Source organism: Mastomys coucha, unplaced genomic scaffold (assembly GCF_008632895.1).
Source record: "Mastomys coucha isolate ucsf_1 unplaced genomic scaffold, UCSF_Mcou_1 pScaffold21, whole genome shotgun sequence".
In the NCBI taxonomy this organism is placed as follows: Eukaryota; Metazoa; Chordata; class Mammalia; order Rodentia; family Muridae; genus Mastomys; species Mastomys coucha.
The window spans coordinates 109,762,012-109,786,639 of NW_022196904.1; the positions used below are offsets into that span (position 1 = coordinate 109,762,012).

The 24,628-nt window shown below is 42.6% G+C and overlaps 1 protein-coding gene and 1 long non-coding RNA gene across 2 annotated transcripts in view; one reads left to right on the forward strand and one right to left on the reverse strand.

Moving 5' to 3' along the window:
• Window positions 1-24,628, forward strand: part of Vwa3a (von Willebrand factor A domain containing 3A) — a 133,669-nt gene that overhangs the window by 45,223 nt on the left and 63,818 nt on the right. The window contains exon 2 of the mRNA XM_031388141.1: window positions 9,375-9,587. Within this exon, the coding sequence (XP_031244001.1) occupies window positions 9,375-9,587 (213 nt within the window). The remainder of the gene's footprint in view (window positions 1-9,374; window positions 9,588-24,628) is intronic.
• Window positions 21,273-24,065, reverse strand: LOC116102892. Its single transcript, XR_004123315.1, has 2 exons — window positions 23,862-24,065; window positions 21,273-21,830 (listed from the first exon to the last, which is right to left on the reverse strand). It is a non-coding gene; the product is annotated as an uncharacterized LOC116102892 (long non-coding RNA).

Below are 24,628 nucleotides of genomic sequence, written 5' to 3' on the forward strand. Positions count from 1 at the left end.
AGCTGTGAAAAATACCTTTGTAATCAGCTGAGAGAGCTTGGGCCCATCACACTTATAGACCCTCCAGGGACCTGCTACTGTTTTGATTTGTCTGGTGGCTCACTGATCATATCCATGTTCACAATTTATCTTTATTTGACCACATGACATTTGTTAAATACAATCATCATCCAAGTTATATAAAACACAGGTGGCTAAAGCTCTTTCACTGGTTGAAGACCAGAGATGGCCGACAGCAAGAGAGACAGAGACAGAGAAGAGAGACAGATAGGCAAGCATGAAAAAAACAAAAGAAACAAAAAACAAAAAAAAAAGCCAGGGAAAACCATGTCCCAGGAGTCTTTGAGGAGCTCTAGGGTAGTCCTCAGAATGGTCAGGCTGTCCAGGTGCCCGGGAAGGAGGTGTAGATGGCACCTCACATTTCTCACTTCTAGCTGACTTCTGCTCAAGCAAGAAGTGAAGGTTTAGGCAGAGTTGTAAATTACCTTCTGTCCACAGAGCCCTCAGTACAGGCTGAGATGTCTGTCAGATGAAGTCAGAAAGACTTCAGAGGCCACACATAACAGAAGATAGAGCCTTTATGTAATTATCCCAGCAAAGTTGTGAACCAGACAGTAACAAGAATAAATCACAGAAAAAAGAGGAAGCTGATTCCATCCTGGTGTATGTGGTGCACCTTCCTTCTCTTTTTGTTTTTGCTTTCTGTTGTTATTTTTGAGAAAGGATCTTTCTATGTAGCCCTGGCTGTCCTGGAACCTGTGTAGCCCTTACTGCCCTGCAACTCCCAGGCTGGCCTTCAATTCACAGAGATCCATCTGTTTCTGTGTCTTGAGAGCTGGGATTAAGGCATACACCATCACCACCTGGCTGAAAGCAGTCCCCCCAGACGCTGTACTCCCCAAGTAGGGTTTCTCTTTGTGCAGCCCTGGCTGTCCTTTAACTCAGTCTGTAGACCAGGTTGGCCTCAAACTCATAGAGATCAAATTTCCAGTTTTTAACTCAAAACTGTAAGACATTCAAGGAAACAAGGAATTATGGTTTATAACGATTAAACAATAAAAGCAGTCAGTAGCAGCTGAGGAGTCTCAGCCTTTGGCTCACTAAGTGGTTTTCAACCTTCCTAACTCTGTGATCCGTTAATGGGGTTCCTTATGTTATGGTGACCCCCAAACATAAAATTACTTTGTTGCTATTTCATGACTGTAAGCTTGTTTCTATTAAGAATCATAATATAAATATGATATGCATGATAGGGTCGTGGCCCACAGGTTGAGAACCACTGAGATAGGATTTAAATCAAACATTTTGAGTATATACCAAAAGTAAACAATGACCTGATTTCTGAGTTCAAGGCCAGCCTGGTCTACAGAGTGAGTTCCAGGACAGCCAGGGCTATACAGAGAAACCCTGTCTCAAACAACCAAACCAAACCAAACAAACAACCAAACAAAAAACAATGACCTGATAAAGAGAAAGATCTAAAAATAGAAAGCCTAGAGTAGAAAAGTTGAGTAGCTGAAATGAGAAATCTGTGGAAGATGGTATGAGTAAAGTCTATTGATTGTGATTTTCCAATGTAAGGGGCAGAAATAAAGATAATGAGAATGAACAGAGCGTTAGAGACAAGTGTGGTATACCACATATGCCACGCCCACACTGTGGGAGTTCCAGAAAGGAGAGGAGATGCCAGAGCACTGGGAAAATAGTAATTCTGCATATTGGATAATTTCAACAAATACAAAATAGTACAAGTGTCATATATTCCACACCTAAACACATCCTAACCAGTTGAGAGACAAAGACAAAGAGAATCTTGAAAGTACAGGAACACAATGATCTCTTAGATGCAAGGATCCTCACTGCTGTTAAGACCTGACTTCTCTCAAAGCAGGTAGGCCACTCACAGCCAAGCTAGAGGGGCTCCTGTGCACATGTGAGTACAAGAACCTGGGGAGGCCAGAACTTACAGGTGGTTTTGAGCTCGATGGTGGGTGCTGAGAACCAAACCACGGTCCTCTGAGCCATCTCCCCAACCCCACCTCTTCTCTTTTAAATAAGAGAATAAAACTGTTGGTGGTTTTAATAATAGATAAAGATGGGCTTTGCCTAGTAATAGTAGTAATGCAGAAGCTGTAGAAGAAATGTGATTGCACAGGGAGTTTTGAATTTAAAAGAACTCCAAACTAGATTGGGGAATGAGGTGAAATATCACCTTTTCAAAATGTATAGTTCAGGGCCTGATTAGATGGTTCAGTTGTTGAGAGCACTGGCTGTTCTTCCTGAGGACCTGAGTTCAACTCCCAGTACCCATATGGAGGTTCACAGTCTTCTGTAACCAGCTCTAGGGGCTCCATGCCTTATGGAGCCTCCATGTTCACCATGCATACATGTGGTTATGTGGTATGTAGACATGCGTGCAAACAAAACACTCATAGATTAAAATAATTAAAAATAATTTTTTAAAAGTGCTGGGGACGGGGAGTTCTCATTAGTCCTCAATCCCTCCAACTCTGCTGGCAACCACAGATCTGCTTCCTGCCTCTTTGGAAGTACCTACTGTGGAAATGTCATATAGGCGGTACCATATTATATGTGGCCTTTTATGGCTCGTGTCTTTTCAGGGTTCATTCATAGAAAGTGTCTGTGCCCTTTTTTTTTTTTTTTTTCACTTTTAAATTGGGAGACGTTTGTTTTGGTTCACAGTTTGAGAGGTTTCATTCACAGTAAACCTCCCCTATCGCTATGGGCCTGTGCTGACACAGAATAACAAGAGCATATAGTGGAGCAAGGCTGCTTAACCCATGACTCAAGGTAGAGAAGGGAAACAGGAAGAGGCTTGGACTCAGCTCTGCTCTTCAAAGACATAGCTAGGAACCCACTCCCTTCAACCAAGTTTTTCACCTCCCAAGAGTCTTTCAGATTAAAGCAGTGATTAGAGTTCTCATAATCGAGTTGTCTCCACAACTGCCCTCACATGGACCCAGAGGTGTGCTTTAGTAGCCTGCCAGGTAGTTCTCAGTGCAATCAAGCTGATAATCGTGATTAACCATCCCAAGTAGACCCTTTATCACCTTGACTCCAAAACATCTCAAATTATATTTTGTTTAAAGATTTATTTTATTTATTTTATGTGTATGAGTACACTGTAGCTGTACAGATGGCCCTGAGCCATCATGTGTGTGGCTGCTGGTAATAGAACTCAGGACCCCTGCCAGCCCCACTTGCGCTGGCCCCACTCTCTCTGGCATAATTCACTGTAGCTGTCTTCAGAAGCACCATAAGAGGGCCTCAGATCTCATTATGGGTGGTTGTGAGCCACCATGTGGTTGCTGGGATCCAAACTCAGGACCTTCAGAAGAGCAGTCAGTGCTCTTACCCACTGAGCCATCTCGCTAGCCCTCAAATTATATTTAAATCTCTCAAGTACAGACAAAGAGAAGACCATAGTTCCACTTAGCATGATGTGACTACCTTGGTGCAGTGGAGCACACTCAGTCTGTCCTCCACCTTCCCAGCACCTCAGTATTATTTAAGAGTTCAAGTCAAGGCCAATGAGATGGTTCCGCTCAAAGACATGCAAACCCATGGACCTGATAACCTGAGTTTAATCTGCAGATCACACAAAATGGCAGGGAGTCAGAACTCCATAGAGTTGTCTCCGACCTCACTCACATATGCATGCACACATACACAGAAAAAGGTTTTTATGTTCAAGTTTGAAGTTTCTTGTACTCAAGAAAACATTTAGCTGTGAGCCCCTGTACAATCACAAAGAAAACATTTCCAAGATAAAGTGGCCCAGAGTAAGCATTCTTTCCCATTATAGACAGGGCCACTGGGGTGTAGAAAGGACTAGAGACAAAGACTGAAACTCAACAGGGCATGGTGAGTACCAGGGACTTGGCAGCCCCAGCCCTATGGGCACTTTGGTTACAGCCACATGGACTTTCTGTTGGCTCATTTCCTGTGGCTTTCCTTGGCATGCATTCCATGTTCCTGTCTTCTCCAACTTCCTGTGGTTTTTTCGTCTTCTTCGGCTTCTTTGTCACTGTTTCAAGTGCCCTCCCACAAGTTTCCCAGGGTCTGACGTGCTCCACATTGACTGTCCTCTCAGAATTAGTGATCTCTTAATTGTCACAGTTTTTCATGCCTGTAAAACCAGCATCCCATGGAGACCAAGCTAAGAAGAGTTTGGGTCCCTTGGTTTATAGCTTCAGTGTTTTCCAGGTGCCTAAGCAGCTGAACTTGAGGAAATATTTCCTTAGGAAACCTTGTACCAACAGTGCTCTCTTAAAGGAAAGGCTTCCAGCTCTTTATACTTTGGTACCCTTGATCTTGTAGTTCCTGGGACCATCAAAACATTTCTTCCAGAACCATAGCTAGTGGTCATTTTCTTCTCCTACTTCTCTGTTTACATAGGACACAGAAGTTTATATAAAGCAAATAGACTAGAGACAATTTTAATGAACTACACATCAGAGTATCTGAACATGCTAACTAACCCTTGTTAGCAAGTGTTAACTTCTGTGCTCCGGCACATTCAGCCTATGAGCTGTCTGGACAGAATGGGTGGAGAAGACACCCGACAGGAAGTAGGATAGTGACAGCTGGGAAGAAAGCTGAAGCATTGGAGACTGGAAGCACCTGTGACAGGAGGGCACACTGTGCACCTGTACCTCCCTTGAAGCCTCCCTCTTCACAGTTCCCTCTGCCCAAACCTCCCTGCATTTTGTTAAGTTTTCTCAACCTCGCTTTCTGTAAATAAGAATCTTCCTTGTTTCGGTTAAGTTGGAGTGGTGTCACTTGCTTAAACACTACTCTATTGAAAGGGCAGAAACTGAACCTTCACCAATCAGGAAGACATTTGTGGTAAAGCATTCGTTCAGTGTGTGTAACCGATAAACAGCTTGCTAAGAACATGCTTTCTTGTAGAAAAGAAAACCAGAAATCCACATTCATTGCAGAGATCGTGTCTAGATTGGTAGGCATATCACAAGATTTGCCTGTGACAGGCTCTGGTGGGTGTGGGTGCCGCTTCACAGCCCTCAGTTACAGACTTTCTGTGGCAGTGCTTTACCACAGTGATGACATGCTCCTAATTGTCTTCATTGTGGCAGCAGACGTGCTCAGACTGGCTGTGCTAAGTCACCTCAGAGTGTCTGAATCTGTAGGTGATGAGCTTCAGAAGGCAATTCTAGTTAGGAAACCACATCAGCAGAGCGGACACGTTTGACTCTTCTATGTGGAGGGTACACAGGTGGGATCCTGTGAGCTGTGGGAGGCTGCAGCCTCTAGTTTGGTTTCCTTTTTTTCTATTGTGTATGAATCTTTTATTTGGATGGATTGGTTACCTAGGCAACAGCTGCAGGGTAAAGATAGATTGGCTGCTTGGGGAATGCAGTCATGGGCCCCTTCAAAAGGCAAAAACCTGCCATGTAAAACAAAAATTAGTGAATGCTTGGGCTTTTGTTTAACTGACTTTTGCTTAACAAGAAGCTACACTGAACTATATAGTTTTCAATAGAGCCTCTGGAATTCGGTGTGATTCTAATTGTAGCTTGTTTTGAATTGATTTAAGTCCTACTGTGTACCCACTGCTACAGGCCATTTGAGGGTTTTCCAGTGAAGTGCAAAGTATAGTTTCTTCTCTGAAAAGATGGCAGTCTGTTGTTTGTTTGTGGGGTTTTTGGTTTGGTTTAGTGTGGGGTTTTGGTTTTTTCAAGGCAGAGTTTCTTGTAGCCCTGGCTCTCCTGGAACTTGCTCTGTAGAATAGGCTGGCCTCAGAGATCCACCTGCCTCAGCCTCCAAATGCTGGAACTAAAGGCATGCACTACCATGCCCAGGTGTATTGTTATTTTGTAATCCCCGCTTCTGAAGTTAGAGGATCCCTGAGTTCAGTACACAGCACCACCACTACCCTCAGAACTCCTTTTTAAATCAGCATTGTGACTGTGTGATGCAGACAAAATGTGTGAAAGAACCTAATGGAAGTAAAAGATGGGCCAGAGATAATTCGTTGAAATAAGATGCAATTTAAAGGCCTGCTCAAAGTGTGGGCATTAACAGAATCTGAATTCTTAAGCAATTGACTACAGACTCTCTCAGCCTATAGGATTTGTGTGGCTACATCATTAATGTCATCAGATTACAGTCTTACTCCAGAAGGCAAAGAATAACATTGATTAACCATGGTTGACAGTAACCCTTCTCTCTGAGAGGAAAATCTGTTTTCACTGAAAGCATGAGAGTATTGTTTTGGGAATCTCACTGCTCTAGCAATGCTAAGCATTTGAGAGCCATGTAGTAATTTTCTGTGGGATGTTAGAGATTGAACCTGGAGCCTCGTGCATTGAGCACACACTGCTGACCACATACTCAGCACACAGAAAAATATCTGGATATTTTTTATGCAGTACCTTCTAATTGCCAATTAAAATTAGCTGGCCTTTCTTGCAGAGCAGCCACAGGGTAGAGTGAGCGGCATTATTATAAGCATTTGCTTGCTTTGCCCATCTGCCTCCCTTCAGAGGTGCTGAGGATTCATTCTTGCTTTGTTGTGATAAGGAATTTTATCAATCCAGAAACAGAGCCCCTTACAGCTCAACATTCATCAGGTTTTCTCCGATTTGCTTATACCTAACATTTTCATTTTATTGTTTGTTCTGTTCATATTTACTTGCTGTGGTTTTGCTAGACAGGAGAGGCGACAAAGAGAAGTCATACTCAGAAAACCTGACAGTCAGTGAGCACAGTGGGCATCCTCATCCTGTCCTTAATCAGAGAGTTGGAGGGGGGAGTATGGGAGTACTCAGAAATATTTTGAAGGGGAGAACTCTGAATCCAGTGCACCAGGGCAGGATTTTACTATGTGGAGCACATGATAATCCTCTGTGCAAACCTCAAGTCAGTAGGTGTGGAGAGTTGCCAGTCAGCTTCTTTTGTGTGTTGAACTGCAAAAATAGTTGCCACCATAATAGAGATCCACAGTGTGGCATTTTGTGCAAGTGTCTTTCATCATGACATTTGCAGCTTTTATAAGCTCCACAACTACACAAAGGTAGTTTGTTAAAAGTCTTTTGCTGAATGATCAGGAGTGGCTTCCTGTTAGGAGTTCATGGGTACTGCTGTGAATGCCTTCTCTATTTCCAGAATTACAAATAGAATGCTTTATCATAGTAAGGCTCTGCCCCACCTCAAGTTCTCATTCCGAGGAAACGCTTACTGCTTAAGAAGTCATGTTGTTCCCTGGCACTTACTCTTAGTCTCCAGATCCCAAGCCACAGCTGGGGACAGAGTGGGTTTGCTCCCTTTGTCCTGTGTGCTGCCTGTGACAGTCTCCTCGCTGTGCCTTTGTTGCTTGCACCTTTAAGGGTTCATCTTATGGACCTAATGACTTGATTCAAAAGAAAAAATAGAGTTTGTTTATCTTCAGATATCATTGGAGAGAGGGATGGTTATACCTCAGGCTTACCGGAGCCTTCCACCACCTTTTCTTCCTTAACTTTTTGTAGTGTTTTGGTTTTGTCCTGTGTCTAATTGTGTATTTGGTATGGAGAAGGAGCATGTCTATTTGCCAGTGTGTTTTCAGACAGGATCTCTCACTGAGGAGTTCACAGATTTAGCTAGGCTGTGGTCAACAAGATGCCAGGATCCTCTGGTCTGTACCTCTCAACACTAGGATTGCATGCTGCTACAGTTAAAGCTGGGTACTGGAAAACCAAACACAGTTCCCCATGCTTGCTCAGCAGTCACTGTATTCACTGAGCCCCTGCCCAAGGCCTACCTCACTTTTTTTTAAAACTTTTTTAAAATTTATGTTTATGTGAGTATGTGTGTGTATATGTCTTTTTTTTTTTTTGTTAAGGCTTTTTTTTTTTTTAATGTATATGAGTACACTGTAGCTGTCTTCAGACACACTAGAAGAGGGCATCATCATACCCCCTTACAGATGGTTGTGAGCCACCTTGTGATTGCTGGGAACTGAATTCAGGACCTCTGGAAGAGCAGTCAGTGTGCTTAACCTCTGAGCCGTCTCTCCAGCCCATGTGTATGTCTTTATAGGAGTGAGTGCAGTTCTACAGAGGGCAGAAGAGGGCTTCAGACCCTGCCAGAGTCACAGGCAGCTGTGGACTACCCTACAATGGGTGCTCTGCAAGAACAGTACGTGCTCTTTAATAACTAACCCATCTCCCCAGCTGTGCTCCTCTTTCTTGTTATCACTTGGTTTTATTCCTAATACTGGATGGGTTGAGAGATGCCGTTGTACAAAGCACCTCCTTCTCCAGGGCACCTGCCCCCATCTGTACAAACAGAGCCAGCCCATGCTGCTGTCTGAGCTCACGAAGGTCCTGGTCTCCCCAAGTGCTCTGATTCTGAGGGGCCTGGCTGTGAACGGGAGTCAGAGGCTGTCCATGGTGAAAGTAAAAGGCCAGCCAAGAAAGATACTCTTTCCCCAGAAAGAGGCAGGAGTCAGCTGGCTCCAGTGGCTCTTCAGGTGTACTCTTATATTTTGGTAGCTACTCCCTATTTGCAGTTGCTCTTTGTAAAGGGGACAGCTCTTACTTGGGAGTAAATTTTAATTCTTTGTGTGGAAAAGAAGAACATAGTCTTTTGCCTTCCTAATCTGGGTTTCTCTGTAATTCACTCCAAATTTGATAAAGATGATACCCGGTGCTTTATAGAAGTCAAGACACTTATCTCTCTCAGTGGAAGGGATCATGATAAAACCTCCTTCACATGGGCTGGGCCACATGACTGTGATCCCTGGAACCCAGATCAATATGGGAAAAGAGAACTTACTCCACAAAGCTGTCCTTTGGCCTATGCCCGCCCCCCCCCACACACACACAAAGTTTGTGCTTAATTTCCTAAAATATACTTTCTCAGGCAAAATAAAGAATTACACGATGAGTCTTGAATCCAGCAGCAGAGAAGACCAGTTCTTGCTGCCAGTGTGCAGGCTTAGGAAGGCTGGGGCCCCAGCCAGCAGCTTTGCTGTGTTCCTTGAAACCAGAGCAGTGCCTGACACAAGTACTCTGAAAAACCATTTAGGAGGCCAACTCCTAAGTTAGTGCAGTTAACCTGGGCTACAGTCTCTAGCCCTTGTAGAAAGGATGTGTGTTTGTTCAATAAATGGCTGAATTAACTGTCCTTTATGGTTCCCAAGGCTTGTTCTTGTTGCTTATGTTCGTTTTCTACATTAACCCAAGCACTGTGACATTATAAACAGCAGAAGACTGCTGAAGAGAATTCCTTGATTAAATGCTTGCATTGCCCACAGATACCAAGATGTAAGTTTGAAAGGGGTTTTGCTGGGGCATTTTCCATGGCACGCTAAACATACTGAAGTATTCCCTACCTTTGCATCTTCCCAGGAGCACTCACTGTGGGCCTAGTGAGGCAGTGTCAGACAATCCATGGACGAGACCGGACCTGCATCCCTCCTCGGCTTCCCCCAGAATGGGTCACCACCCTGTTTTTTATCATCATGGGAATCATTTCCTTGACTGTCACATGTGGTTTGCTGGTGGCTTCCCACTGGCGAAGAGAAGCTACAAAATATGCTCGATGGATAGCATTCACTGGAAGTAAGTAACCGTGCTTACTAAGTTGTTCTAGAAGGCAGCACAGTGGTGGCTTCACGAAGATAATCAAGAGCAGTCTTAAGGAGCGGTAACTCTTCCCGGAGCACCTCTCATGGCCATGAGATAGACAGCACAGTCCCATCAGCTCTTCAGCATTCTCACTGCAAGACCAGGACGCCCACAGCTGTCACTGCTGTGTGTGGATGCTCTTTTAATGAGGCTTTTTTACTCTCTGTAGCAGACGTGGTTCAGGTTTGTGATGTGGAGCTACCAGTAGTCTGAGTGGTTTCCACCTCTTGAAGGTACTGGTATCCACCCTCAAAGTAAAGATAAATCTAGGAAAACATGTAACTTAGATGAAGGTGATCATTTGCTTTTTAATATTGTTGATTTTTGTTTCTTCTGGGTTGAATAACCATTGAAAAACCAACACATTTAGGTTTTTTAGTAATTGTCAAAGTTTCTTAGTTTCTTACTCGACTAAGCTATTCCCTGTGGTATCATGAATTTATATATTACATATAATATTAACTTGTAATTTGCAAAATTGGTTTAATTTCTGAACACTTTGGAAGATTATCCCAAGTTTAAGGAAAACGTACACACAACACACACAAGAACATTTCTGTAAATCTGCTTTCCTTGTCTTTAATTTTTTTTCACCACAGGGGACATTTGGTAATATTTAGAAACATTGTTTATAATCACAACTAGGGAGCTATTGCTGGCATCTAGTGGGCAGAGGCCAAGAGTGCTGCTACCCATCTACCCACAGAGAGAAGTGTCTGGTGCACAGTAGCAGTGGCCATTGGTCTACAGACACGGAATGAAGATGTGTGCAGAACACTCAGGTTTCTAGTACAATGGCTTATGCTTATCTCAGCTTGCATGTTTCAGATTAACACCACTCACTTCAGCTTAATGTTTTTGTTTATAATTATTATAACTGGAGTGAAAGATAAGCTGAAGACTCCCTATTAATATTTTAAGACACAGTTTATCTCCACTAGACACGTAGCTGAGTTAGAGCACTGCCTTGTGAAGGCCGTAGGCTCCGTCTCTAACCACTAGAGGACAATCTAAATAAAACCACACAGTCAGTCCTTAGAGGCTTCGGGGTAGTACTGTGCCTTCAGGAATCCCTGTCTTCCGGCTTTCTATGGAACTTCATTTCTGACTTTGTTTTAGTTTTGTCTACACATCTCCCTTAATATTAAATTTTAGATCAAGCCGCCTTTGAGGTAAGCAACTCTTCTTCACCCTTATTAAGCAGTAAGAGAAACAAACATATTTTTTTTTTGCCAGAGACCTGAGACAACTCTTTGCAGAAAGTAAGGGCCAGAAGCAGTTATAGAAATGAGGCCCCTAACTGAAAACTGTTGATGAGGAATTAATAAAGAGAATCTAATTCTTTATCTTCTACTTACATACACAGTGACTTTCAAGGAAGAGTCAATCATTACTGAGTAACATAATATCAAGGAGTGCCAAAAACTTAAACTAATGAAACAAACTTACATGAGGCCAGGAAGCAGAAGATACATACCCATGGGACCAGAAAAGGAGAAGAGCTAGGGTTTATCCTTGTTTTTCATTCCCCTTCAACAAAAAAGTCTTTAAGTATATATAGTTGACTCCAAAATACAGTGTATTTTTCTTTTGTTTTTGAAACTGCATGTGTGTATGAGAGTGATTCAGAGTCATGGGTGGCAATCAAGTGAAGCCTCATTCGTTGCTATCACCAGCCCTCAGTCCTCTCTGCCAGAGGCACGTACTATTTTTGGAAGTTTCTAAAGAGTAGTGTTATATATATTGAAACACGTATCTACTCTAAAAAAAATTACATAGTTTTATAAAAATGCCTCTATTCTGTACCTTTATAACTTAAAATGGCTTGGAGTAAATTTATTTAAATTGACATTTACTTTACTCTGCTCGCTGGCTGGATAGCAGTTCAGGGAGGAATTTAGCTCCCCCTAGTGGTTCTGACCTTGGAGATGTACCTGAGCCCTGCTGTATATGATTCTTTCATTAGTTAGGGAAGTAGTTTTTATAATAATGTGAGTAAGTTTCTAATGGTAGACCCTCTGTCAGGAGAGCCCCTACATGAAGTACCCTGCCTTTCGGGGCATGTGAGACAAAAATGAGTTTTTCTTTTAAGTCTGACCCTGTTCTTTCATCGCTCTGTGTGTGTGTGTGTCTGTGTGTGTGTGTCTGACTGTCTGTGTGTCTGTGTGTGTGTGTGTCTGTATGTGCACCCGTATGTGAGTGCATGTTCATGTGGAGGTCAGAGGTTGATGTCAGGTGTCCTCCCTATCACTCCCTACTTGGTTTTTGAGATAAGCTCTCTCATGAACTGGGCGATCACCATTTGGCTAGACTGGATGGATTGCCAGAGAGCCCTGGACATCCACCTCCTGCCCCATTCAAGTTACAGACACATGAGCATGCCCAGCTTTCTGTGTGGGTGCTGGGGACCTGAACTCACCGTGTGCCTTACCCAGGAAGTTATCTCTCCAGCCCCTTTCCACTCTTGATTTACCTGTTCATCTATTGCTGCTCCTGTTGTCACTACCAGAAACCAGTTGCATGGAGGTGATGACGCTATTGTTACAAGCTTACTTGGGACCAGAGCCTGATCTTCACCTGTGATAGCTGGTTAGCTGCTTTAAGATCTGAAGTAACTTCACAGTTCTTAAGAACTTACAAGAAAAACTCCTCCATCTACATAAATCTGGACCCCAGAAAGTATAGGGAACCAGGTTCCCTAAGCCTTAAAATTAAGATTGAATAGGAAGTCATTGCTTTTTCAAAATTTAATTGAGCTTTTCCTAATCAGTTTGAAAAATACTCACCAAAATACTAACTGTAACTGCAGTTGCTAAATGAAGACTATTTTTTTTGTCCATTATAAAGGACAAATTTTTTTTCAGTAGAAAGAAATTGCCCATTAACAACATAAACTAATATTATATGTACATCCTATTAAAGTGCTTCTGTTTTGCTGTTTCCTAAGCTACTCAACATCAGAGGGAAAAAGTTGTTTTAAGAATAATCTTGCCTCCGATGGGCAAGTGCGTGTGTTTACACATGGTATATGTGTATTGACACAGGATCTCACTATGTGTGCAAACTCAAGCTAGCCTGCTACTTGAGATCTTCTTCCCTGTACCTCCTAAGAGCTAGGATTGGCTCATATGCACACCACTCAGCCCCATGGTTCCTATTAGACTGGTTTTATTTCATTCACATACACTGAGTCAATGTTCACAACACATTTAAAAGTGTTTATTGGTGACTAGTCAAAAAGACCAAAACCCAAATGAAATCTAATGCCTGCATTTTTCACTTGTAGGAGTCACAAAGAATCTAAGTTTGCTTGTATGATATTGTTTTGTATGATCATTTGTCTAAAATGAAATAGGTTTTCTGTCTATACAACATAAAATAATCTACTGCAGTGCTACAGAGCACAAAAGAATACTGATATTACTCAAGTGATATATTACTCAAGCAAATATTACTGTTTAATGTATTATTGGAAGTTCATCCAGGAAAAAATTCCATTAAGTTTGTCTAATTGAGCAGGGTTGGGCCTGGTTAGTACTTGGATGGGAGACCGCCTGGGAATAACGGATGCTGTAGGCTTAAAAAAAAAAAAAAAAGTTTGTCTAATTGATTGACCTACCCAGAAAGTTTTAAAGCTATTGTCAACTGATAGAGTTGTCCAGGGCTCCCTTAATATTCCTGGAGATAGGTTTATCTTGGAAAAGGTTTCAGATCTTCATACCCAGAAGCTAGTTCACCTGTATTCACAGAGAGCCCTGTTCTAAAAATGCAAGGCACCGTGAGCTCTTGACTGCTGCCTTCAAGAAGCAAACACCTTCTCAGAAGAGCTAAGCTTGCTGTGGGTAATCTATGTTTACTGGGAAAAGCATTTCTTTGGTAGCATGGGAAGACAGGAGTTGGTAAAGGTTAGGCAGGCATTACTTCTGCCCAGATACTGGTGTTTCTGGTAATCTTTCTAGAAACATTTTATTGAAAAATATATTTCATTGTGTTTGTAAACCCAAAGGTTGTTTCTCCCCTCCTCACTTTCTTGTCTGTGTGTTCAGAAACCTAATAGAGATGTTACTATTCTGGAACACTGTCCATGACAGATAGCCACTTTGACAGTTTGCTAGCCATTGCAGAGGTCTCACCATTTCCAGCTGGTTGAAAATCAAAGTAAAAGAAATGGCACTCATTTTGTGCACCTTTTTCCTAGATTCCCTCTGCTGCTGTGAGGAGGACTGGCTGACAGCTGTGAAGTAATGGCGACAGTGTCTACTTAGCACTCCTGTCAGCCTGCACTTTGTTAGGGACTCGATATGGTTTACTTAGCACTGTAGTACATTCTAATATTTCTCCTATTGAAATGAAACAGGCCAGCTAATAAATACTAGGGCCAGAATTTCCCCCAACTCTGCCCTTAACTATAAATGATTATGACAGACAGACAGATAGAACTTTACCCCTAATTCTATCCTTAATTACTAAATGTTTAAGACAGGCAAACACAGGAGGCTAGAACTTCATCCCTAGCTCTTTCCTTAATTACTAAATGCTTCTCTCTCTCTCTCTCCTCTCTCTCTCTCTCTCACTCTCTCTCTCTCTCACACACATACACACACACACACACACACGCACACACACATACACACACACATCTTAATGCCCATAATTCAAGATCCTCTAAGAACTTGTATAAGGACGTGTAACCCAGCTTTCTTGTGTGTAGTTTGCTGGGCTTCGGAGAACTGTGTGCAGTGTAGTGTGTGCAGGTCCTCTGACCAGGCTCATTATGCTACCACAGGTTTGGCCTTGTTTTCAATCCACAGGCCCTTATAGAAATTGTCTTGTACCAAGTTTTCATTTTTTTTTTTTTTTTCATCACCAAAGCATGTTACTAATGTTGTGTTTTGGTTTGTTTTACAGTGATCCTTTTCTGTATGGCTGCCCTAATATTTCCAATAGGATTTTACATCAATGAAGTCGGAGGTCAACCTTATAAGTTACCCAACAACACAGTAGTTGGGTCATCATATGTACTTTTTGTCTTATCGATTTTCTTCACAATAGTAGGACTTCTGTTTGCTGGCAAAGTCTGTTTACCAGGCTGACGAATGTCTAAACGGCTTAACTTTTTATTTTTTTATTTTATTTTTTATTTTTAGAGGTTGGGAGGACAAAGAGGAGGCATCTGGGCAGTCCTCTCATAGGAAGATGCGTAGATGAACCTGATGCCGGAAAGGAAAAATTGCTTTGATTTGTTCTCACTATGCACTTTGGATTTTAAAGAATGAGAGCCTTTTCCATAACCAAATACAATATTGACTAAATCTCCTGAGCATATTCAGGCAGGCAGTCTGCACTGTGATAGCAACCTAGTGAAGGAGAGTGCTTTGTACTGAAAGCATGTGGCCCCTTGTGACTCTGTTGATCTGTTTTTAATGTCTAATGATTCATTTGAGAGGGGGGGGAAAGTCTAGTATTTATGAATCATGGTGGACCAGAAGGGTGCAGAAGGTTTGTGTGGGGCTGGCCTCACTTCCTAAGACATTAGTGTTCTCAATTTCCTCGTCATGTAATGAGCCTCTGGCACCACAATGGATTGCCGTTGCATTACTGCACCAAGAAGCCAATAGATCAAAACTTGTTTGCTAAAATGTATGTAAAGATTCTAAAATTCCCTAATCTCTGTGTACAAAAGAAAAAAGAAAACACTAAGAAACAAGTTTGGGGTGGGTGGGGGAAATCTTCCTTATATTTATATAAATATATATATAATATATATATTTTGCTGATGCAGTATACAGTGTGTATATGTGTGTGTGTGTATGTGTGTGTACATTTGTATATGCACACATGCAAACAGTTCCTGGATGAGAACTCTGAATGCTTGCTAGCAAAACACTGTGGTGTGCAACCTAGAACTCAATAGAAAAAAGCCATTTATCTGAAGGCTGCATAGTGGAGAGAGTCTTCAGTTTACCTCATTCTTTGTAGCAGCCCTTGATTTTGACAGGTTTCTGTAATAGGTACAAATAACTCCATACCTTTCTAGGTGCAATTTTAAGTTAAGCTAAAGATACTTTCTAGGTTTAATTTATTTGTATATGATAGTAAAGGTAAGGTCATGTCAAACCTTATAGTTTGGGGAATCTGACACTGTTGGAATGAGTAACAACTATCATCTATTGTACAGACATTCATTTTTTCCACTGGTTCAGTCTGCGACATTAACAATGCAGTATGTTCAAGCATACAACTTCACATAAACATAAGGTCACTAGCAATTATTTGGCTGTTTTGGCTATTTACAACACTAATTCTGCTCTCCCGTAACAATTGCATTTTATCTGTATTATTAGTAGATCTTCACCAAACACTTGAGCAATACAATATTTCCTTTATATTCTTTACACCTATGTTTGCTGAAAAGCTAACGCTCTTGCATTTGCTTTGAAGGCTGCATTAAACCCACACAGCCTTAAGAGTTTTTTTTTCTAGAAACAGCAATGCAGCTGATTCTGAACTCACAAGTACTTTTAAAACCCAGTCCTTTTCTCCCCACATTCCCATGCCTGTGTCAACATCTAGATTCTTCCTGGTGAACACTTGTTTGAATCTGGTCACAGGGCTGTTTCATGACAGTGAAGTGAGTTTGTCCTCTGTAGAGTGAATGGCAATCCAAGTGTCTCTGTCGGTGGGCAGAGTACAAGCCCCACAGAGCCTGCGCTGCATACAAGCAGGAATGATTCCTAAGAAGCTTGATTATTCCTCACAGGATGGTATTGAGAGATGGGCTCCCGCTCAGATTCAATCTAGAGTGGAAGGCTTGGTCAGTCCTCACCAGGGTGTTTGCTCTTCACCTGTCTCAGTATTAAATTGTGAATGAAAATCCAGTGTTTGGGCTCATACAGGAACTTTGGAAGAGTGGACCCTTCTGTGTGAGAACCCTGCAGTCAGTCGGAGGAAGGACACTTTCCACCACCTGTTCCATCCAGGCAGTTCTAAGGCCTCCACTAGACATGTTCTGTGGACATTCGGGATTGGGCTTTGATCAGTCGTCAGTCAAATGGGTCACTCCGAAGGAAAGGTTTGGTAGTTGGCATTATACCACTGATACAAAGTATTAGCAAAGTATAGTTCAAATTAACTGACATGACCAAGAGCTTTTCTCTTTAAAAAAGATGGATTTTATTGTAAATAGTTTCTCAAAATATTTTTAACTGGATCATGAGCATGGGGAGAGAAAGTTTCTCAGCTGCTATGAATTTCCCCACTGTTTACTTCTCTCATTTACAGTGGTATTGCGTAAGATTACAAAATTTTAGGTTTTATTTGTATCTATTACCCAAACCATTAAATTGTCTTTAATTTCATCATTGTCTTGGAAGACCAGTGCATGAAGAGCTGATGGGGGAAAGCCCCTCTAGCCACTCAGCGCTCTAACCCAGGATTAGAACCATCCCATCGAGTAGTATGTGAAGTCCAGTCTTTGTAAACTCTCTCAGACCAAACATTGTTGAAGTGGACTCATCCGTATAACCTAAGTCCTGTAAGTGGAAGGACAGACAGCTGCCAGCAGCTGCTTTTAAAAGGTCACTACGAGTACTACATAGCACAGTATTAATTTATAGCAGGAATCATATCTTGTAAAATGTATATAAAACACTTTTATGGTGCAATCATTTGTCAAGTTTTGTCTGTTACATTGTTCTTAGAGTGTACATTCTTCTCATGCCTAAGAATATCACTGTAAAATCTGCTGAAAACTATTTTTAGGTTTTATTTGCACAAGACTGAACTAGTTTGAGTTTTGGGGAAGCTCCTATCGAACAAACCTAAACATCTGTAAAGATAAAAATCTTCAGTTCATTAAAAGCAACGATTAGTACAATTCTTTCCAAAGGTGATCCATGTTGTGTTGTTAGTGTGTGGGTGTGATGTTTCTGACTCTTCCGTCTCTCACAAACCTATTTTTTGTTCCATCTGTTTAGTTTTTGAAGGATGCCTTTTTTTTCTTTTGTAATGTTCTAGATGACCAAAACACATTCTTGGGTTTTGCCTACAGCTTTGATTTCTCTGTGTGGTGTTGTGTGAGTTCACTGTTTAATCTCTTCAGTGAAATAAATAGTCCTGGTGACAGGCAATCTATTGGTTTAGAGGAAAGGTCCTTAAAAATTGTTGGAAACTAACTTTGGATCTGTTCTTAGCTGTTATTTTGCATCATGGGCTTCATGAGAAGAACATGTTGCATTTATTTTGTCTTTATTAAAAGACTACTAGTCACCGGTTACTCTGGTTATAGTAACTGTTATATCAACCCACTTTGATCTTATTTTTCAAATTAAATTTACATTCACAAGTCAAAACAGTAAGCTGTCTTTTAGAAAATTTTTGAAGGATAAAAAATGAAGGAAAAAGGTAGTCTGTGTAGGTAGAATTGTCTACACAGAATTTTAGTTGTATTACCTTGGGAGATTTTAGTTTGTGGTCAAGGTCTGTATATTATCCAAAACTTTATTAAGAATTGTTTTCTAATTGGTTATAACATTTTTCAATTAATAGTTTCAAAACAAATTGTTAATACAACTGTATAAAGTGAACATAATTTCTTCACTTGTATTTTTGTTATTGAGCAAGTTTATCAAAATAAATTGTCTACTAAAGAAACTAAAAAGGCTTCTATTACTTTTAATACATTTTAACTTTAAATGTTTATTTCTAGAGATGTAGCTCTCTTGCTAAAGAAGTTACTTTGTAGAGTGTACACCGAGCCCTGTGTTCAGTCCCCGCCCTGAGTAACCTGGGTAGAGTGGGGCTTGCCTGTAGTTCTAGCATTCGGGACGTAGACGCCAAGGCTTACAGTAATCTTCAACTACACAGGAAGCTCAAGGCTAGCCTGTCTCAGAAAAGTACTGTAGCACTTTCACTTATGGAGACTTTGCCTCCTGGTTGACTGTTAGCATGGTGTGTGAGCCCACACTTTGCTCACCTTTAGTCGGGAATAGTTGTAACTTGAATGAGACTGTGCCCCATAGTCTCAGATGTTTGGATTCTTGGTACCCAGTTGGTGGCTGTTTGAGGAGGTTTAAGAAGAGGTGTCTCCTTGAGGAGAAAACATGTCACTGGGGCTAGGCTTTGAGATGTCAAAGCTGCATGCCATTCCCAGCCCTCTGCTCCAGGCTTGCAGTTCACAATGAGAGACCTCAGCTTCTGCTCTGGCCACCGTGCCTGCTGCTCTGCCATGCTCCCCCACCATGGTTGACGTATGCCTCTGGAACCATAAGCCAAATAAACCCTTCCTTCTCTAAGTTGCTTTGGTCATATTGTTTTATCACAGCAATGGAAAGTAACAGTACAGCTGTCATTAATATTCCACTGTGTAGATCAGGACAGCTTCCCAGTAAAATAAATCCTGGGCCCTTTTCTCTGGCACTTTTCACATTGCTTTGACATTTCATATTAATTATTTAAGACAGATCTGTTTGTCCATTAAAGCAGCTCTCTCTTACATCGCCTTGATTTTCATTGAAGTGCAATTAAAGAACCAAAGATCTACTTGGTTATTCATATTGTCTCCTTGAGTAAAAGTTACTCTGCACATCTAACAAAGATGTGGCTAGTCCACTGCTACGCATTTGACTGATGGGTCAGTGTCTAGCAAGATGGACTTACTAGTTGGAATGCCACCACATGCTTGCCACTCAGCACCACTGCTTGGGCCATCCGATACCTCTGGTGCCAAGTGCTATTATGAGGGCAGTTCTCACAAGGAGAGACTGCGTTTACAGAGGACCATTTATTTAGTTCCCAACACCCACATCGGGCAGCTCACAATCACCTTTAAGGTCAGCTTGAAGAGATCCAGTGCCCTCCTCTCCTTGCTTCCACGGGCACTGCACACACATACACATAAATAAAAACACTTCCTTTTAAAGCCCAGGAGTGTTGAACATGATAAGTGCCCACTCGTAACCCACCTTCCCAAGAAACATTAAGAACTTACTGGGTATTTTCTTTTTCTTTAAAAATGTTTTTAAATAGTTACTCTTTGACAATTTCTGACACATTCACAATATATCTTGATCCTATCCACACTTCCTTTCTCCCACTCTGCCACACCCCTCCAGACATGTGCCCCTTCCACCTTCATGTCTCCTCTGTAAATTGCTCTCAGTAACCCATCAAATTCGGCCCTACTGCCTGCATCACAGGGCAACCTACCAGCAGACACACGCTGGATGAAAAGTTGCTGCCAGGGAGGCAGAGGCAGGCGGATTTCTGAGTTCAAGGCCAGCCTGGTCCACATACAGAGTGAGTTCCAGGACTGGAGAGGCTATACAGTCATGTGACCTACTGTTCCAGGTCGCTTCTGTTTCTCCCTTTCTTTTCCAGCCTCTAGGGGAAGAGAACTTAATTAAACCCACTGCAGAATGGTGAGGAGGCTCCAAGAAGCCACCAGCACAGCCACAGCCACAGCCACGTTATTGGTGAGATGGCTCAGAGAGTAAGAGCACCGACTGCTCTTCTGAAGGTCATGAGTTCAAATCCCAGCAACCACATGGTGGCTTACAACCACCCATAATGAAATCTGACATCCTCTTCTGTGTACTCATTTATAATAATAAATAAATCTTGAAAAAAAATGTTTAACAACAACAACAACAACAAAAAGGACCAGGTGGTGGTGGCACACGCCTTTACTCCCAGCACTTGGGAGGCAGAGGCAGGCAGATTTCTGAGTTCGAGGCCAGCCTGGTCTACAGAGTGAGTTCCAGGACAGCCAAGGCTACACAGAGAAACCCTGTCTTGGAAAAAACAAAAAAAAGAAAGAAAAGAGAAGTTGCTGCCAGCCCCACAGCCATCAATTGCCATAGCTCCACAGCCGAAATAGGGGAATTTTCTCACAGATACAATCACTATTGGAAAAGTAGAGCCTTGTTATTTCTTGGCTATTCCTGCAGTTGATTAGTTTAACAAGAGGTGAGACTCTGTACACACATATGCCAAGACTTTTTAGGTGCCATTGCATCTTAGAGAGGATGTCTGGGGACACACGTCCTTTATCTGTGTAGGCTATTTCTCCTTTGAGGGTTTGAGGGAGTGTTTTGAGGCTTTTTGTTTTATTTTTTGCTCTTATAAGGAATGCTTCTCAGATTACAAAAAAACTTACCAAATACCAGTACTTTACAGTCTGCCAGTCTGTTAAGGCAGAGTGCTGTGGGGAATAATAATGGTATTCAGTATGTTTAGGGAAAAGAAGTTACATTAAATCATATAGTCTGTGCTTTTCCCTGTCATCTTTACCCTTTCCTAGCTCTCCAGGCTGAAACTGCCCCGGCTCTCTCTGTAAGTTGTAGTAATTGGTTTAAGTTTGGGTCTCCAACACCCAGCTCCTTTGACTTCAGGTGCAGAACTCCTGCTGCAGTGCAGTGCCTTGCCAGTTTGGCTAAAGGAAACAAAAATAGCTCGTCCAAGTTGCATGATTTTGTTGGCTCTGGCATTAGAAGCTAAATCCATGATTTGTTTCTAGATGCAGAATGCAGAGAATCACAAAAGCACCCTGTTTAAAAGCTGCTCCTTACTGAGAGCACCTGCTGAATATTATCTTCTTTGTTCAAAGAAAAAATGAAAAAATTACTGAAAATTGTCTTTAATCTCAGTTTCTTTCTTGTCAAGGCTTCTCTTTGCAGTCATATTCAGTGGTATTACACAGCATTGGCATCTTTAATTGGTAAAACTAAGACTACCACCACCCATTGGCTTCTAGCACTTTTTCAGGATTTAAACCCCCAGGGAGATATCCCATTTTCCTCCAAGGGCACTTAAAAACCAGCCACATTCTTCCTTGGAGGAAGGAAATATATCAATTACTAAGGAACCCAAATCATGCAGACATCCATGGATCTCAGGACTATTTGTCATCTGTCCACACATACACTAATAGGACTTAAGGAGTCTCATGCCGGGTGGTGCAGTGGCCTTACTGTGCCTGCCCCATATGTGGGGTGTGACAAACTGGTGAGCTAGAACCCATCTCTTCTCTTAGGTCTTACCACCTCACCAAAGTGTTGCTACCAAGCATGAAGCAGGCCTCTACTTCTTCTAATTTTCAGTCTGGTTTCTTGATGTCTGTCTTCTGGAGAACATCCTTGGCCTGGTAGCTTCCCTCAGAGACATTTGAACCTCACAGTCCTAGTTAAAAAGCAAAGACCAAGGGGAAAAAGGTTGGCTCTGGTTAACTGGCTTGTTATGCTACCACAGGACCCTGAGTTCAGCTCTCAGTGCCCATGAAATAAATCAAGTGTGCACTTGTGCAAGCCTGTAAACCCTGGTGCTAAGGGGGAGAGACAGGAGGACTACTGGGATTTGCTGGCTCCCAGCCCTGCCAAAAGATAAGAGGTTTGGGTTCAAGGACAGACCTTACCTTAAAGAAAGTGGAAAATGATAGAAGACGACACCTGACCCACTTCTCTAACCTCTGAACATACATGTGTGCATGCATAAGCCACACACAGAAAGGCAAAAAGCAAAACTTTTGAAAAACTGCTCCTTCATGTGACTTAGTGCCTGATCCCACCTGGCTGCAGAGCTAGATGGCAGCCACAGTCAGTCATGCAGTTGGTTCAGGGAGCATGGTGGCATGTGACCAAGGAGCCAAGCTTCGTCGGAGCTCCTAGGAAGAAAACTCTCAGTTGCTAGGTTGTGGGGGCAGAAATTGGTGTTGCTGGGTCCAGATTTTCCTGCCAAACCTAAGGAGCCTTGGCCTGAGAATTGAGCTATCACAGAAGAGAGCTGAGACAGAGAGACCATTTGGCCGAAGCCTGCACACACACACACCCCTTAAGCGAGTTTGAGTTTCTGTCTCTTTTAATTAAAAGTAACTTGATACACTCCCCATTCTTTTTTTTTTTTTTTTTTTTTTTTTTTTTTTTTTTTTTTTTTTTTTTTTTTTTTTTTTTTTTTTTTTTTTTTTTTTTTGGTTTTTTTTTTGTTTGTTTGTTTGTTTGTTTTTTTTGTTTTTCGAGACAGGGATTCTCTGTGCAGCCCTGGCTGTCCTGGAACTCACTCTGTAGACCAGGCTGGCCTTGAACTCAGAAATCCACCTGCCTCTGCCTCCCAAGTGCTGGGATTAAAGGCGTGCGCCACCACTGCCGGGCACACGCCCCATTCTTGACTTTAAACACATTCCTCCCCTCTCCTCCTTTGGCATGTCTCTCTTAGTAAGGAATTTAAAAAAGCAATTGACTTCGTGCTGCTTCTCAACCTCACAAGAAGCACCTGTTCAGTTTGAAGTAATGGAAAATACAAGTTAATCTCTGAAAAATATATCCCACCATAAAGTGGGAATAATGTTACCAGGTAAGAGCTTTTAAAAGAATGGCCAGAGATGGATGAATGGACCCAGCCAACTCCAAAGAACTAACCTACCCAGGCAGAGATACACACTTTTCATCTCAGTACTCTGAGTTCGAGGCCAGCCTGGTCTACAGAGTGAGTTCCAGGACAGCCAGGGCTACACAGAGAAACCCTGTCTCGAAAAAAAAAAAAAACAAAGGAAAGGAGACATATCCCTGTTGTGCTTTGATACTCAACAAGAGACACACTGTAGAGAGCTACAAAAGGTACGGTGCTGGGTGTGGTGTGTGTGCCTGCAGTGCCAACACTTAGTCAGCTGCACATTCTGAGCCTGTCACACAGCTTTCTCCTCTCCCTCTCCCGTGGTCTCCATAAACCATCCTGGCTTTCTTTGTAGCACAAGTGGATCCAGAATGTGCTGAGTGAGCTCAAGTGAAAGAAGGCAGCACAGGAGTTCTCAGTGTTGGGCGTCCCTTGAAATGTTAAAAAGGGAAAACACAACAAGACACTGCGAAACCCTTTGTATCTCAGAAGCAAGAGATGAGGAAGTAGATTGCCTGTCTGGGACCCTTACATTTCAAAAAATAATGCCAAAAAGTTAACCAGCTTCCACCCAGGATTCTCCACCCGACCCAACCCTTGTATACAGGGTCTCAGTGAATACAAGCTGGCTCTGTACCTGTGGCCTCCCACCTAGGATTCCCCTCAAGGTGGGCACATGTGCCCCCTGACCTCTGTTCACATCACAGCCCTCTGATCATAGTACTGTCATCCCCTCGATCCTTTCTGACCTGCCCCTTGCCTGCCTGCCTTGGTGTTGACAGTATTTACACAGGGCATTTGCAACCCACAGAACCTGGCAATTACCATTTTCTGTTAGGGAAGTTTGGTTGTTTTTGATTTGGCCTGGAATGAGCACCTCAAAGACAAGTCCCCAAGTCACAGGAGTTCCAGCTTCTGAAGCAAAAGGTTCCGGAAATGAAGACCATCTTAAGGGTAACTGGGATCAGAAGAGCTTAGCCACTTGCTAGCTGGGGGACCCTGGGTGGAGCCCCTCATCTCTGTGTCTGTAGAAAGGTTCAGAGGAGTGTGAAACTGTGCGCCAAGCGCTAGTTACATCACAATCGCTGAGGCCATTGTTAAAGGGCCCTGCAGCACCGGGGCACAGGCCTGGGCTACTCTCCTAATGAGACCAGACCACACAGGTGAGTCCTCTTGAGTCCCTGGGTTTGGGAACTGCTGGAGTGAATGACCTCTGGAGCACCTGGCTGCAGAGTCACTGACCTGCTGACTCCAGCTAGGCCTTGGCCTGGTGCTGGTAGATCTCCTAGGGCTGGTTCCCGGTCCTCAGGGGAACTGAGGAGGAAAGCTCTTGGGCTTCCCTTGTGTTGTTCCTCCACTCCTGCCACAAGAAGGCAGCAGGCAGCAGGGCTCCACTGGCCGAGACCATAGTCTGGGCCGACAAGAGGTTCAAAAATTAGAAAAGCTGGTCACGTCCTGCCTTTATCAGGAAAAGAAACAGACTAACCAACCCGACAGAGGGACTTGCAACAGTCAAGGAGCCCCTTTATCACTGGGGTGAGCAAGCTCTTTGCATTTCCCTGCCCCAAGCTGTCTGTGGTGCAGTCTGTTAC